The sequence below is a fragment of the Netta rufina genome (genome assembly GCF_964035555.1).
Source record: "Netta rufina genome assembly, chromosome: 19".
In the NCBI taxonomy this organism is placed as follows: Eukaryota; Metazoa; Chordata; class Aves; order Anseriformes; family Anatidae; genus Netta; species Netta rufina.
Window position 1 is genome coordinate 10,462,710 of NC_140143.1, and position 11,432 is coordinate 10,474,141.

The following is an 11,432-nucleotide window of genomic DNA, read 5'->3' on the forward strand; positions in this document are numbered from 1 at the left end:
GGGGAGAAGCGACAGCCCCGTCCTCCTCCCCGCTGGGACCATATCCTCAAGGGCATGTATGCCGTATGGCAAAGAACGTGCCCAGTATCGCCTTCCTCTCTATCTTCCGCCACAGGGTGAGTAAATCCATCTCCTTGGACTCTGTGGTGAGCTGGAAGGTGAAGCTCTGCAGCAGTGTCGTGAGGAAGAGGAAGAGCTCCATCCGGGCCAGCGCCTCTCCTGGGCACATCCGCTTCCCTGGGGACACAGAGAGGGGGAAAATGAGCACGGGCTGATGGCTTTGGACAGTGCTTGAGGGAAACGCTGCATTTGGGGGAAAAAGGGATGGGTCAGGAGCCCAAATCAAGGTGGGTGCCTGCCGACGTGCAGCTCTTTCATCCCCAGCAGACCCAGGCACTGCAGTAGCATTCACCTGCTGAAAAAGCCATGAAGGCCTCGCGCTTCCTGAAGTTGCCCTTTTCATCCAAGAAGTGGCCCGGGTCAACTTCTTTAGGGTTCTCCCACTGGGTTGGGTCCATGTGCACTGAAGACAACAGCGGAATAATGGTCGTGTCCTGCGGGAGAAGGGACGGGAGAGGAGAGACGTCAGCACCACGGCACGGGGCTCTGCCGAGCTGAGTGCGCAGCGAGGAGCACCTGGGGTGCAGGGGTGCTCCCCAATGCCCACCCACACCCCACAGCTGGAAACAGCCCCGAGTGATGGCTCTGCCCTACCGACTGTGCAGGCACAGTGCAGCCGGGTCTCACCCATGAGAAGGAATTAGCCCTGGCGTTATTCCTGGCGAGGTCTCAGAGCCCTCTCACTGCACAAAGCCTGAAGGAGGGAGGCTTCCCCCCAGGGGGGGAGCTGGCACAAGGGCAAATCTCACTCCAGCCCCGCTGCCGTCCTCCCACGGAGGTGCAGAGCACCCAGGGTCACCTTGGGGATGGTGTGGCCCCTGAACTCCACGTCCTGCGTCGTCATGCGAGGGAAGCTCTCGATGCCGGCCCGCGGGATGCGCTGCAGCTCGTGGATCGCCGCGTTGGTGTAGGGCATCCTCAGCCTGTCCTCCATGCAGGGCGCGCGGCCGGGGCCCACCACCGCGTCGATCTCCTCCTGGACCTTGGCTGGGGATAAAGGAGGTGCAGAGCTGCGGTGCTTTCCCTGCAAGGCCCCCGCTGATTTCTCTCTGGCCTCACACTAGGGCTAAGGGACAAGCTGGCAGAGGGGGAGGAGGCTGGAGCGACCCCTTGTAGGGACCAGAATTAGGGTCTCTGTCCGCACAGCTGCCTGGATGGGGTGGGATCAAGGCGTCTCATGGGCCAGCCCAGGGCCATCCCCGCAGGCAGGGACGGGGAGGAGGGGGCAGGCCGGCAGGAGAGCCCCCTGTCTGCCTGCATCTCCCCTCATGGTTCTCACCTTGGGTGGCCACACCAAATTTTTGGGAAGTTTTGGTCTCTCCCCAGGTGGGCTGGGGAGAGACCCCAGGGGGGTCTGCCTGCCCCCTGCCTGCACTGCACAAGGACTGGCCATGTTTTCCTGCCCTTACATGTACCTTGAATATGGGGGAGCTTTGCCAGTGCCAAGATGAAGAAGACCAGGGTGTTGCTGGTGGTCACTGTCCCGGCACCAAAGAGGTCGAATACTGACATGACCAGGTCCTCCTCACTGTACATTTTCTCCACGCTGCTCCTCTCCTGCAAGGGTGCAGCAGGGAGGGAATTCAGCCCGGTCCAGGTGATTTTCCCAGCTCCAGAGGACAGCCCTCACCCCCCGGCAGGCACGGGGGGCCAGGGAGGAGCCGAAATGAGCCCTGGCACCAACCCTGGGAGCCTCCCTTGGGCTGTAAGGGTTAAGCCCCCCTGGGAACTGCCTCCAGCATCACAACCCTTTGCCCCAGCTCTACCTTTTCCGCTTTCATAAGGAAGCAGTCGATGTAGTCCCGGGGGGAACTGGGGTCCAGGGTCTGCCTGTGCTGCTCCACCTGCTCTCGGATGTAGCCCTTGAGGTTCTCGCACTTGGCCAGGACTTTCCTGTGCGGCCCCGGCAGGCGGAACAGGACGCTGGGGAAGATGTTGTAGACCTGCGGCCAGAGAGGCACAGGAGGGCTCGGTGCCTGGCCGGAGCCCCCCACACCTTCCCTCTGCCCCATCCAAGCCAGCCCAAAGCCAAGGAGCATCTCTGGGCTGCTGGGCACAGCAGGGGCACGTACTATGGCAATGGGGGAGGTGAAGAAGCTGACAAAATTCCCGATCATGTCCAGCAGCTTCAGAAAGTTCGTGTCGCTGTAGCTGAAGTGGCTCCCGAAGACGATGGAGCAGATCACGTTGGCCACTGCGTGCCTGAACACCAATATGGGCTCAAAGGCTTCTCCTGCAGTGACAGAAGGGGACAGAAAGACATCGGAAAGTCAACAGCTGTTTATCTGTTCTGACACAGAAAGTGCCCTTCAAGCACTTTCTTGTAGCTCTGAGCCCCAGGTGACTGCTGGGTCTCACAGCAGCAGAGCCGTGGGCTGCTCAGCCTCCCTGATCCTAAATCCCTGCTCGGAGCTGGGGGGAGGGAGGCAGAGGCACCCCCAGGTGCTGTGAGCTCCCACTGCTGTACCCCAGGGGCTCAGGGGCTGCGGGGACAGCGCCGTGCTTCACACCCAGCCTCCACCTGCCCTGCTCTTGCCTACGATCAGCAAGAGCCAGAGGAGGGGGGGGAAGAAGTTTGGCTCTGTCGGGGAGGAGCACATCGCCCCGATAAAACCCATGGCACCAGGGCGCTGGTATTCATGCATTCCCAGAAATTTGGTTTCCTATTTCTGTTCTTTTGTCATGAAATATTCCTCGGTGGTCCCCCACCATGTGCACCACTTCAGGAGCAGGATCTCCCACCCTTATCTCCGAGCCAAGTTCCTCTATGAGTATCATCCACTCTGGCCACTGCCCGCAGCCCCGAGGGCCACCCCTGTCCCATGTTTCATGCCCCCAGGGGCAGGCAGGACCCCAGGTCACCTTGGAGGCTCGCCAGCAGCTCCACGAGGTGCTGGGCCTCCTGCTGCACCCGCTGTGACATGGAGCTCTTCCCCATCCCGAAGTCCCGCAGCGTGCTGAGCGTGAACCTGCGCAGCTCCCGCCACTTCTTCTTGTTCTTGGTGATGATACCTGGGGGAGGCAATGGAGGCGGCTCGTCTGCCTGCCCCGGGGCAGTTCTGGGCTCTCAGCCCACCCGAGGAGCCGTCGGGTGCTACCCAGGGACATCCTCAGCGTCCTTGAAAGGCTGAGGATCTCAGAACAAAGCTGGAAGCCTGTACTGATGGCTAGCAGGAATTAATGCTGCCCTCGGACAAGAGACCTAATAGACGGAGGGGTGCTCAGGGGGGAAAGTGGGAATGAGAGATTCAGGGTGCTGAGTCCCTCCCTCCCCACCCAGCTGCCATGGGGGCCTGCTGCCCACCCAGCGAACCACGAAGCGTGCACAAGCCCAGCCACCCACCGTAGTCGTTCGACAGATGTGCCATGAGGGGGATTTCAGGTCTGCCCCCGAACTCCTCGGTGTGGCCCAGCAGAGCGTCCTTCACGGCCCTGTACCCGCACAGCACCACCGCCGGCGTGCGCCCCAGCCAGATGGTGAAGACGGGGCCGTACCTGTGGCTGAGCTGGGGATGGGGGAAAGTGGCCGTGAGCGGGGGCTGCAGCCCTCACCCTTCACTGCTTCGTGTCCCACCTCCCAGCATCGTCCCCGCATGCAGCGGAGCTGTGCTGGAAGGGGCAGCGGCACGGCTCAGCCGGAGGATTAGGGTCACTGCGTGGGGCCTGCTAACGGAGCAGAAAGCCAGAGAGAGGTGCTGGTTGTGCTCAAAAATGTGGGGATTTTGGCTCTTCTGGCAGAGCAGGAAAGAGAGAAAAGAAAGGGGGGAAAGCGGTCACCTGTGTGACCCCCTTTGGTTTGGCGTGGGATGTGGGTGCTGCAGGGAGCTGCGAGCTGCTCTCTTACCTTCTCGTAGCTCTGGTGAAGCGGCAGGATGTCTTTTTGCCACAGGTTGCCCACAATGGGCCACGGGGCTGGTCCCGGAGGCAGTTGGCTGCTCCTCCTGTGGCTGCTCCGCACCAGGAGGCAAAGGATGGAGAGGAGGAGGAGGAGGACGGTCAGCAGCACCCCGAGCATCCCAACCTCCATCCTCACCCGGTGCCACCGAGCAAGGAGAAAATCAGAAAACTCCCTCCTAGGGGAAAATCAGGAGTGAGCAGAGAGGAGCCCGGCTCTGCCTCCTGCACCCTTCCTGGCACCCTATATAGGCACAGCCCCCCCCGTGTCCCCGGGGCTGTCCCCAGGGTCAGTGACACGGAAACGCTGCTTCCCCCCAGCCAGCTGAGCCCCGGGGCTCCGTGTTGCAATGCGGGGTCAGGCAGGCTGCGGGGCAGTGTGAGCATGGTGCAGAGCCCCGGCAAAGCCCCCAGCCCATCGCCAGGTCATTGCTCCTCTTGGGGCTGCCTTGCTCGGTGCTGCAGTGACCAGGGGGATGTTTTGTAACAGGGGACTGGGTTGGCAGAGCTCAGGGGCCGTGCAGGCTTCCCTGCCTGTGCAGGGCTTCGCTTGGGGCTGGGTGGGAATTTCCCACAGAGCTCATTTTGGGTAGAAAGTGGGTCAGTCCTGGGTGTGAAAAATAAACATGATTTTTCTGAAAGATTTTGGGTGTGCACTTGTGTTTTGACACAGGGGGAAACGTCAGCCCAGGATGCTGTGGTTGGTGCAGGTGTGGGGTTCACAGTCCTAGGGCTCCTCCGGCTTCTTTGGGTCTCCTCCAGGAATGGGGTTCAGCCTGGCTCTGAGCACCTCGCTGGCAGCACACCACGCCTCTGGTCACCAGCTCTCGCAGCCCTCAGACGAACAAGCTCATCACAAGCCAGGTGCCAGCAAAGGATGCGGTTCCTCCTGGAGCACAGGGCTGGAGGAAAAGAGGGAGGACTGACTCGCAGCAGTCCCTGCGATGGAAGGAGACCCTCAGCAGAGGGCATTGGGTGATGCTCACCGAGAGGAGCCTGATCTGATGCTCGCCCCTGGCAGAGGCAGGCGGCACCAGTGCACAGGGAGCCAGGACTGCGTTTGGCCGACAAAACCAGGCAGGAGCCCTGCTCTGCACCTCGGGGCCATGTGGCAGGTTCGCAGGTGTCAGGCTGGCAGCCAGGGATGCTCAGCACCGCCTGGGCTCCGGGCTGCTCTCCTGCGGCCGCGGGTTACCCCAGGAGGCAGACAGTCAGCGTCCGTCTGTCCGTGCCACCCCTGGGTGCCGCAGTGCCCTGGGCACGGTGCCTGCACGTGGGGAACTTTGCCCAGGGGCTGATGTCACGCCTGCCTTTGGCACAGGGGTGAACAGCCTCGCGGTGCCTTGCACGGCGCTTCCAGCAGCAGCCCAACAATAGGGAAGGATCGTGAAACGAGAGAAAAGGAGCAGCCCCGCCGCGGTGTGTGCTGCGGGTTAAACCCAATGGGAAGCTCCCTGCGCTGGGGGCAGCGCTCGGGCAGAGCCACCGCCACCAATAATGTTCCAGTGCAGCTCCCACTCGTTGCATTTCTGGAGTGCGAATGCCTCTATTGCTACAAAAATCATTAGTATTTCGTGTTTGACTAACAAGAGAGAGAAAATAAATGAATCACCCCGAGTGCGTGGCTCCAAGGCACCAGAAAAACAACAAGAAAAAGCTCCGAGAGGTGAGGAAACGTTGTCCTTTTGAGCAGCTTCCTGAAACTTTGCTCTGTTTCTCTCCATAATCTGCAGAATAAGTTAAGCCAAAAGGCCCACCAGCTAGACTCAGTATCTCAGGTGTACAAAAAATAAAGGAAAGGTAGAAATTCTCAGCTAAATTTCTGGCAGCTAAATGCCACTTTGTCTGAAGAAAGCTCCCTGGGGAAGAGCACAGAGGGGCTCTGGTGCAGCCAGACCCAGAGTGAGCCCAAACCACTTCAGATGGACCCAAAAGCTTTGGTGCTTTTCTCTTTCTAGTGATTTTCTTACAAGGGCTTTTGGGGAGCAGGGTCTGTAGGGAAGCTGTCTGCTGCAGGGCTTTGGGATCCCTTCAGGAGCACTCCATGCAACTTTTGTGCCCCCAAACCTAAAATAGTAGGAAAGAGTAAAATAAAAATTCCCATGGGCTGAGCAATGTGACATAGCCAAAAAAAGAACTTAAAAAAAAATCCACTTAGAGATTGCCAGGACCTTTGGAATTTAATTCTGTCCTGTTGCTGGATCTGACTCCGTCTCCAGGGCAGCTTCAAGGAATCAGGAGAAATTGTGTGGGGTGTGTTCAGCACAGGTCTGTAATTGGAAGAGCCGCAGCTGGAGGCAAGCACAGCAACTCGGGAGCGAGAGGAGACGGCTCTGGGTAAATGAAGAAGTCGGTAACGCCTGGGTTATTAGATCCGGGGAGATCTGCCGGAGGAAATCACGGCGTCTGCTCCCATCCCTCAGCTGCTCTGCAGCTGGTGTCGTGCTGCAGCGGGGAGGCGCAGGGCAGGTCCCGTGGCATGGGGAGCAGGACGGGGAGCGGAGCCGTGGCACAGCCAGGAGCAAGGGCTCACGGCCACAGAGGACGAAGCTCCAGGGCTGGAGGCCCCAGGGGCACCTGGCCAAGGCGCTGCGCACGGGGCTGGCACCGGTGGCTCCGGGCCACGTCTGGTTGGGCTGCGATGTCCCCAAGGACGGGGTCTGCACAGCCTGGGCTGCCTGTTCCCGTGTCTGATCGCCCTCACAGCAAAACAGCAGAGCAAAATAGCCGTGCACAGCCCCTCCTTGGTTCGAAGTGAAGCTTTGGCTTCCCCTGACCTCACGCACCGCTTTGGCTCTGCCAGCTCAGGGTAAGCTGTCACACTGCATGCACTAAGGCAATTAATATCACCCTAATGCAATTTTCCCCTGCCAGCAGCCCAAAGCCTGGGCACGCTGGAGATGCTCTGCTCACCTCGGGGCCTCGTCTGTGCAGAGAAGAGCAAACGTACAACCAGCTGCAAACCATGTTGCTGCCTCCCCTGCCCCTCTGCAGGAACAGGGCTGCAAAACCACAGCTGAGCTGCTGTTTCTGGTTGCTCTGAAGGACACAGCAGCACTCACTGCATCGCAGTTTGGCTGTAAATATAGGGTGAACATCACTTGTATCCACCCGTGCTCCATCCTGCTGCTCCCTTCACCCTCCGGGGGTCCCTGCTGGGCTTTGCTCAGGAGCACCCAGCCCGGGCTGTGGCTGTGGCCGTCCCCCCAGGCACCTTCCTGGCGCTCAGGCAGCGAGGTGAGGCGATTCCCACTTGCACTGAATGAACGTCAAAAAAAAAAAAAAAAAAAAAAAGGCCATTAATCAGCATTTGCACAGAAGGAAAGCAAAGGCAGGCTTTGTTTGAGCTGCCCTGCAGGATCAATCATGCTCCAAACCAATACCTATCAAAGTGGGCATGCCCTGCAGGCTGCTCGGAGCAGGCTTTGCCCTGGTATTAGGACGGCACAAATATCAAATACCTGCTGCTGCACGGCCTGAGACGCACCCATAACCCACGTGCTGCCACATGGGAGCGGATGAAGCGAGTGGAGGAATTACCTGCTGCAGGGAAAGCATCACTGCTGCAGGAGATCAGCCCCAGCTCCCAGCTTGTGCCTGAGCCTAAAAATGTGATCAAACTTGTCAAATCAGCCCCTTCTTCCCCAACTGGGCAGGGGCAAGGGCGGCCGTGGCCGATGTGCTCGGTGTCTCCTGCGCAGGCTCCGCTGGCTCAGTTACAGGGCGTTAGTCCCTCCCTGAAGCTCCCCAGAGAACGGGGATTTATGCGCTGCTTCTGCTGGCTCTGGAGGAAGGAGGGAGGCTGCAGCTCATGCTGGAGTCGTGCTTTCGGTGCCCCAGTTCTGCCCAGTGAGGGAGCCATCAGCTGTCCCTGCCCCAGCAGTGGCACGCATGGTCACGCCTGGCTTGCTCCTCGTGGGCAGTCGCTCTTGGTTAACGTGGCTTTATTTTTAAGAAAGAGGATGCAGCTTTCTGGGGTGGGCTTGGAGGGAACAAATCTTGAGCTGCGCCCCCGGAAAACTAGCCGCCCCTTGCCATGCTCCCATTTTCTGTGTTATGGGTATGGGGACAATGTTAGCGAGTTCTTAAAAAAATCATTTAAAAGATACAGAATACATGGCATTTCTGAGTTACAACAGAGGTGCAGGCTGCAGTGCCTTGAAACCTTCCTGTCCTGCTGCTCGTTGTTCCTGCACTAATTATGGAGAAAGAAAAAGTCCCCCCCTTCTCTGCCACCATGCGAACACACCGCGTCCTTACCAAGGGCCTGCTGCCTCCGTTCCTTTCGCTTTGTGCATATGTCTATTTACCATATCTATAAAACTCTTTGCAATATGTTAATTCCAGGAAGAGGAAAAAATAGCACTTGCACTCAACTTGGTGCTTAAACCTTCCCCGGTGCATCTGTCGAGGTGGGGAGAGATCACTGCAAGCGGAGGGTCCCAGGGCTGTGTGGGGAGGCAGGGGGCTGCTTGTCGGGGATGGGATGTCCCTGCAGCCGGGATGTGACGTGCCCTGGGGACACGGAGAACCTCCACTGAGGGCTTTCCAGCCCTGGCTGGAAATGCAAACACCCTCGTCTGCATTTCTGTAACGGGGAAAACGTCCTGGGAATTGGGCTCTGGAAGCAGCCCTCGCCCAGGGGCTTTAATCCTGGCTCCTGTGGCACCGCCGGTGGCACACAGGATTTCTGCAGGAGCAATGCAGGAGGGGAACGAGGAGCTGGGCCCACGCCTTCACTCCCCACCCGTGCAGAGAGGGGCTGCTCGGGTGCCACGGGGCTCGGCACGGAGCCAGGGCAGAGCAGATGGCCCCGGGCAAGAGGCTGTGGGGTGCAGCAGGGCCAGGCGGGCACCAAGGGCTGGGCGCAGCGGCGTGGCCGAGCCCTGCTGCTTGGGGCTGTGCTCTGCAGAGCATCTCCATGCCAGAGGGGCCGGGTGGTTATTTACACTTGCACAGGAATGAAGCTGAGAGCTGAGCCTGGTGCCAGCTGGGTTTGGGGAGCAGGCAGAGGGAAAAGGCTTGTGCCCCTACGGCAGGGACCCGGTGGGGGTTGTGGGACAGAGGGTGCCAGCACCGCATCCATCAGGGCGTTACCTCTGCCTCCTGCAACAGAAAACTGAGAAAGGTGATCAAAGCCCTTCCGCGGGGAGCTTCTCCGGGCTAGCAGTCGTGGTGCACAGCCCAGGCACAGGACCAGCACAGCCCAAGCAGAGGCACGGTGGGACGTGGCGTGTGTTCGTGGCACATTTCGGTGGCAGGTTGGTCACCGAGGGGCAGAGGTGGGTCAGGGGGGGCCTGTGATGGACCTGTGGGTGTGGGCAACTGCGACAGTGCCCTGCTCTCACTGGGGCTGTTAGCCATCGTATTGTTTTCCACTGAAATGGGTTGCTTTGATGCTAATTGGCTGTGACCAATCTGGGCCAGCACTATCTGGTCTTGGAGGTTCAACAGAGCCGAGCTGTTGTCACCCCCGGGTAGCCCCCCCCCCCCCCTCCTTTTGCCACGCCAGGAAAATGCTGCAATTAAATGTGGAAAAATAGAGGGAAGGAGGAGCCTGCACCAGCTGATGCCAGGTTGATGCCAGCAGCTCCCTGGCTGCAAAACATTCCTGGATCCCAAGGCAGGTTGTGCCCTGCCGTGAACCAAAAGCATCACAGCAGCAGCCTCTGCCCGAGCTGTCTTCAGCATAAATCTTCTCAAAGCAGAACGAGGAATCCTGGAGACACCCAAAACCTGACTCTAGAAATACCCTGGCAGGCAGAGGAGCCTGGAGAAGAAAGCAGGAGGGATTTGCTTCTAGAAGTCAGGGAGTTCCTACGTGGCAAGCCTGCTTGGAAGGGCTCAGATATAGGGGAAGGAATCCAGCTTCCCACTCCTTCTAAATCCCAGGGGTGCTTTGGAAGACTCAGTGCTGGAGAGCATGCGCTCCCTCCTTGCAGTTATATGGGAATGAAGCACGCCCTGAGCTGCAGCCTGCGTCCCCCAAACGGGGAGCAGCCTTTTGGTCCTTGCCCTCCTGCCCCAGGGGTCCCCACTCCCCTGCCCAGGGACAGCCCCAAACCTTGTCCCTGAGGTGACACAAACGCCTGTGGATCCAGAGACACGGGCATGGGAAAATAGGGGAAAATCCCTGCAGGTGGCAGGCTCTGGTTGGCTTGGGGTGCACGGGGCAGCAGCCGGGGCCAGGGCCGTCAGCACCCAGCCCTCAGCACGGAAACGTTAGTTTAGGAGTGAATAAAGCCACCGGGAAGAATCCTAAAGATTTTGCGCAAAAATGGTAATGGGGGCGGGGGAAAGGAGGAAGGAAGGACCGTTGTCTGGCAAACACCCTCAGCCCACAAGCCTGGAAATGTCCTCAGATGCCACCTGGCAGAGGGGCGAGGGCAGAGCGCTGCGTGGTGCCCCGGTACTGCGTGCCCCAGGCTCTCAGGCCAGCTCTAATCTCATCCAGGTCCACCGGGGGCGGGTTTGCTCTTCATTAGCACTCCGCTTCTTGGCTTTTTCCACGAGACAAGCATCGATTTTTTTTTTTTTTCCCCCGGGTTTTCAGGAGCTGGAAGGAGCACGGCTGGGGCTTGATGTCTGTTTAGGAACCGCGTACCACGACCGTGCCCGGGTTGGTGCCGGTGCCGGCACCGTTGGTGGCAGCGCTGCTTTATTTGAAGGGCTTGTTTGCACTGAGCAGAGCAGCAGCTGAAGCATCCGATCGTCTTATTTTGGGGATGATGTGCACCTAACAGAGCTCATGGGAACTGCTCAACACCAGAAAATCCCCTCGGTCATAAAAGAGGCCAAGAAGAGCCTTCCTCCCCCGGAGCCCCAGCCCTCTGCCCCAACACCGAGGCAGCAGCAGAGGCGCTGCTCTGCCGGGCGTAAGGGAGCTCCAGTTCCCCGGCCCCTTTGGGTGCAGTCAGGCACGGGGGTGTCCTGAAACAAGCCCACCCCCAAAATGCCCAGGGCTGTTACCAAAGGTGGTAGCATGGTTTCAAAGCGGTCTCACAGCCCCGTGCAGGGCCTATCCCCTGCAGCACGGCCGTGCTGTTCAGCCTTTGGGGTAACCCTCCTGAGTACTGCAAACCAAGAGCCCGCATCCCACCGCCCCCCAGCCCCCAGAGCAGCAGGACCTCAAGGTGTCCTGCCCCCCCCGGCCGTGTCCTGGGTGAAAAAGGCACCGCAGCCGTGCCTGGGGTGCAGAGAGGCTCCTGCTGCAGCTGCCCCCGAGCAGTGCAGGGGTAGGAACATCAGCCCTGGTGCTCCTCCAGCACCACAACCCTGGGGGGCTCCAGACAGCAGCAACGGGGGGTGCTGGGGGGATGCTGGAGGATGCTGGAGGGTGCTGGAGGGATGAGGAGGGTTGTGGGGGGATGCTGGAGCAATGCTGGGGGGGGTATGGGGGATGTGGTGGGGATGTTGGA

General features: G+C 59.6%; 1 protein-coding gene across 1 annotated transcript; it reads right to left on the reverse strand.

Annotated features, from left to right (window-relative positions):
• Positions 1-46: 46 nt before the first annotated feature.
• LOC311216803 (cytochrome P450 2C16-like) lies at positions 47-4,147 on the reverse strand (the record flags this gene model as incomplete). The annotated part of the gene is made up of 9 exons (XM_084298346.1): positions 47-237; positions 413-554; positions 920-1,107; positions 1,536-1,677; positions 1,887-2,063; positions 2,193-2,353; positions 2,983-3,132; positions 3,464-3,626; positions 3,965-4,147. 9 exons carry the CDS (start codon positions 4,145-4,147, stop codon positions 47-49), a joined length of 1,497 nt encoding a protein of 498 aa, XP_084154472.1.
• Between the last annotated feature and the right edge of the window lie 7,285 nt (positions 4,148-11,432).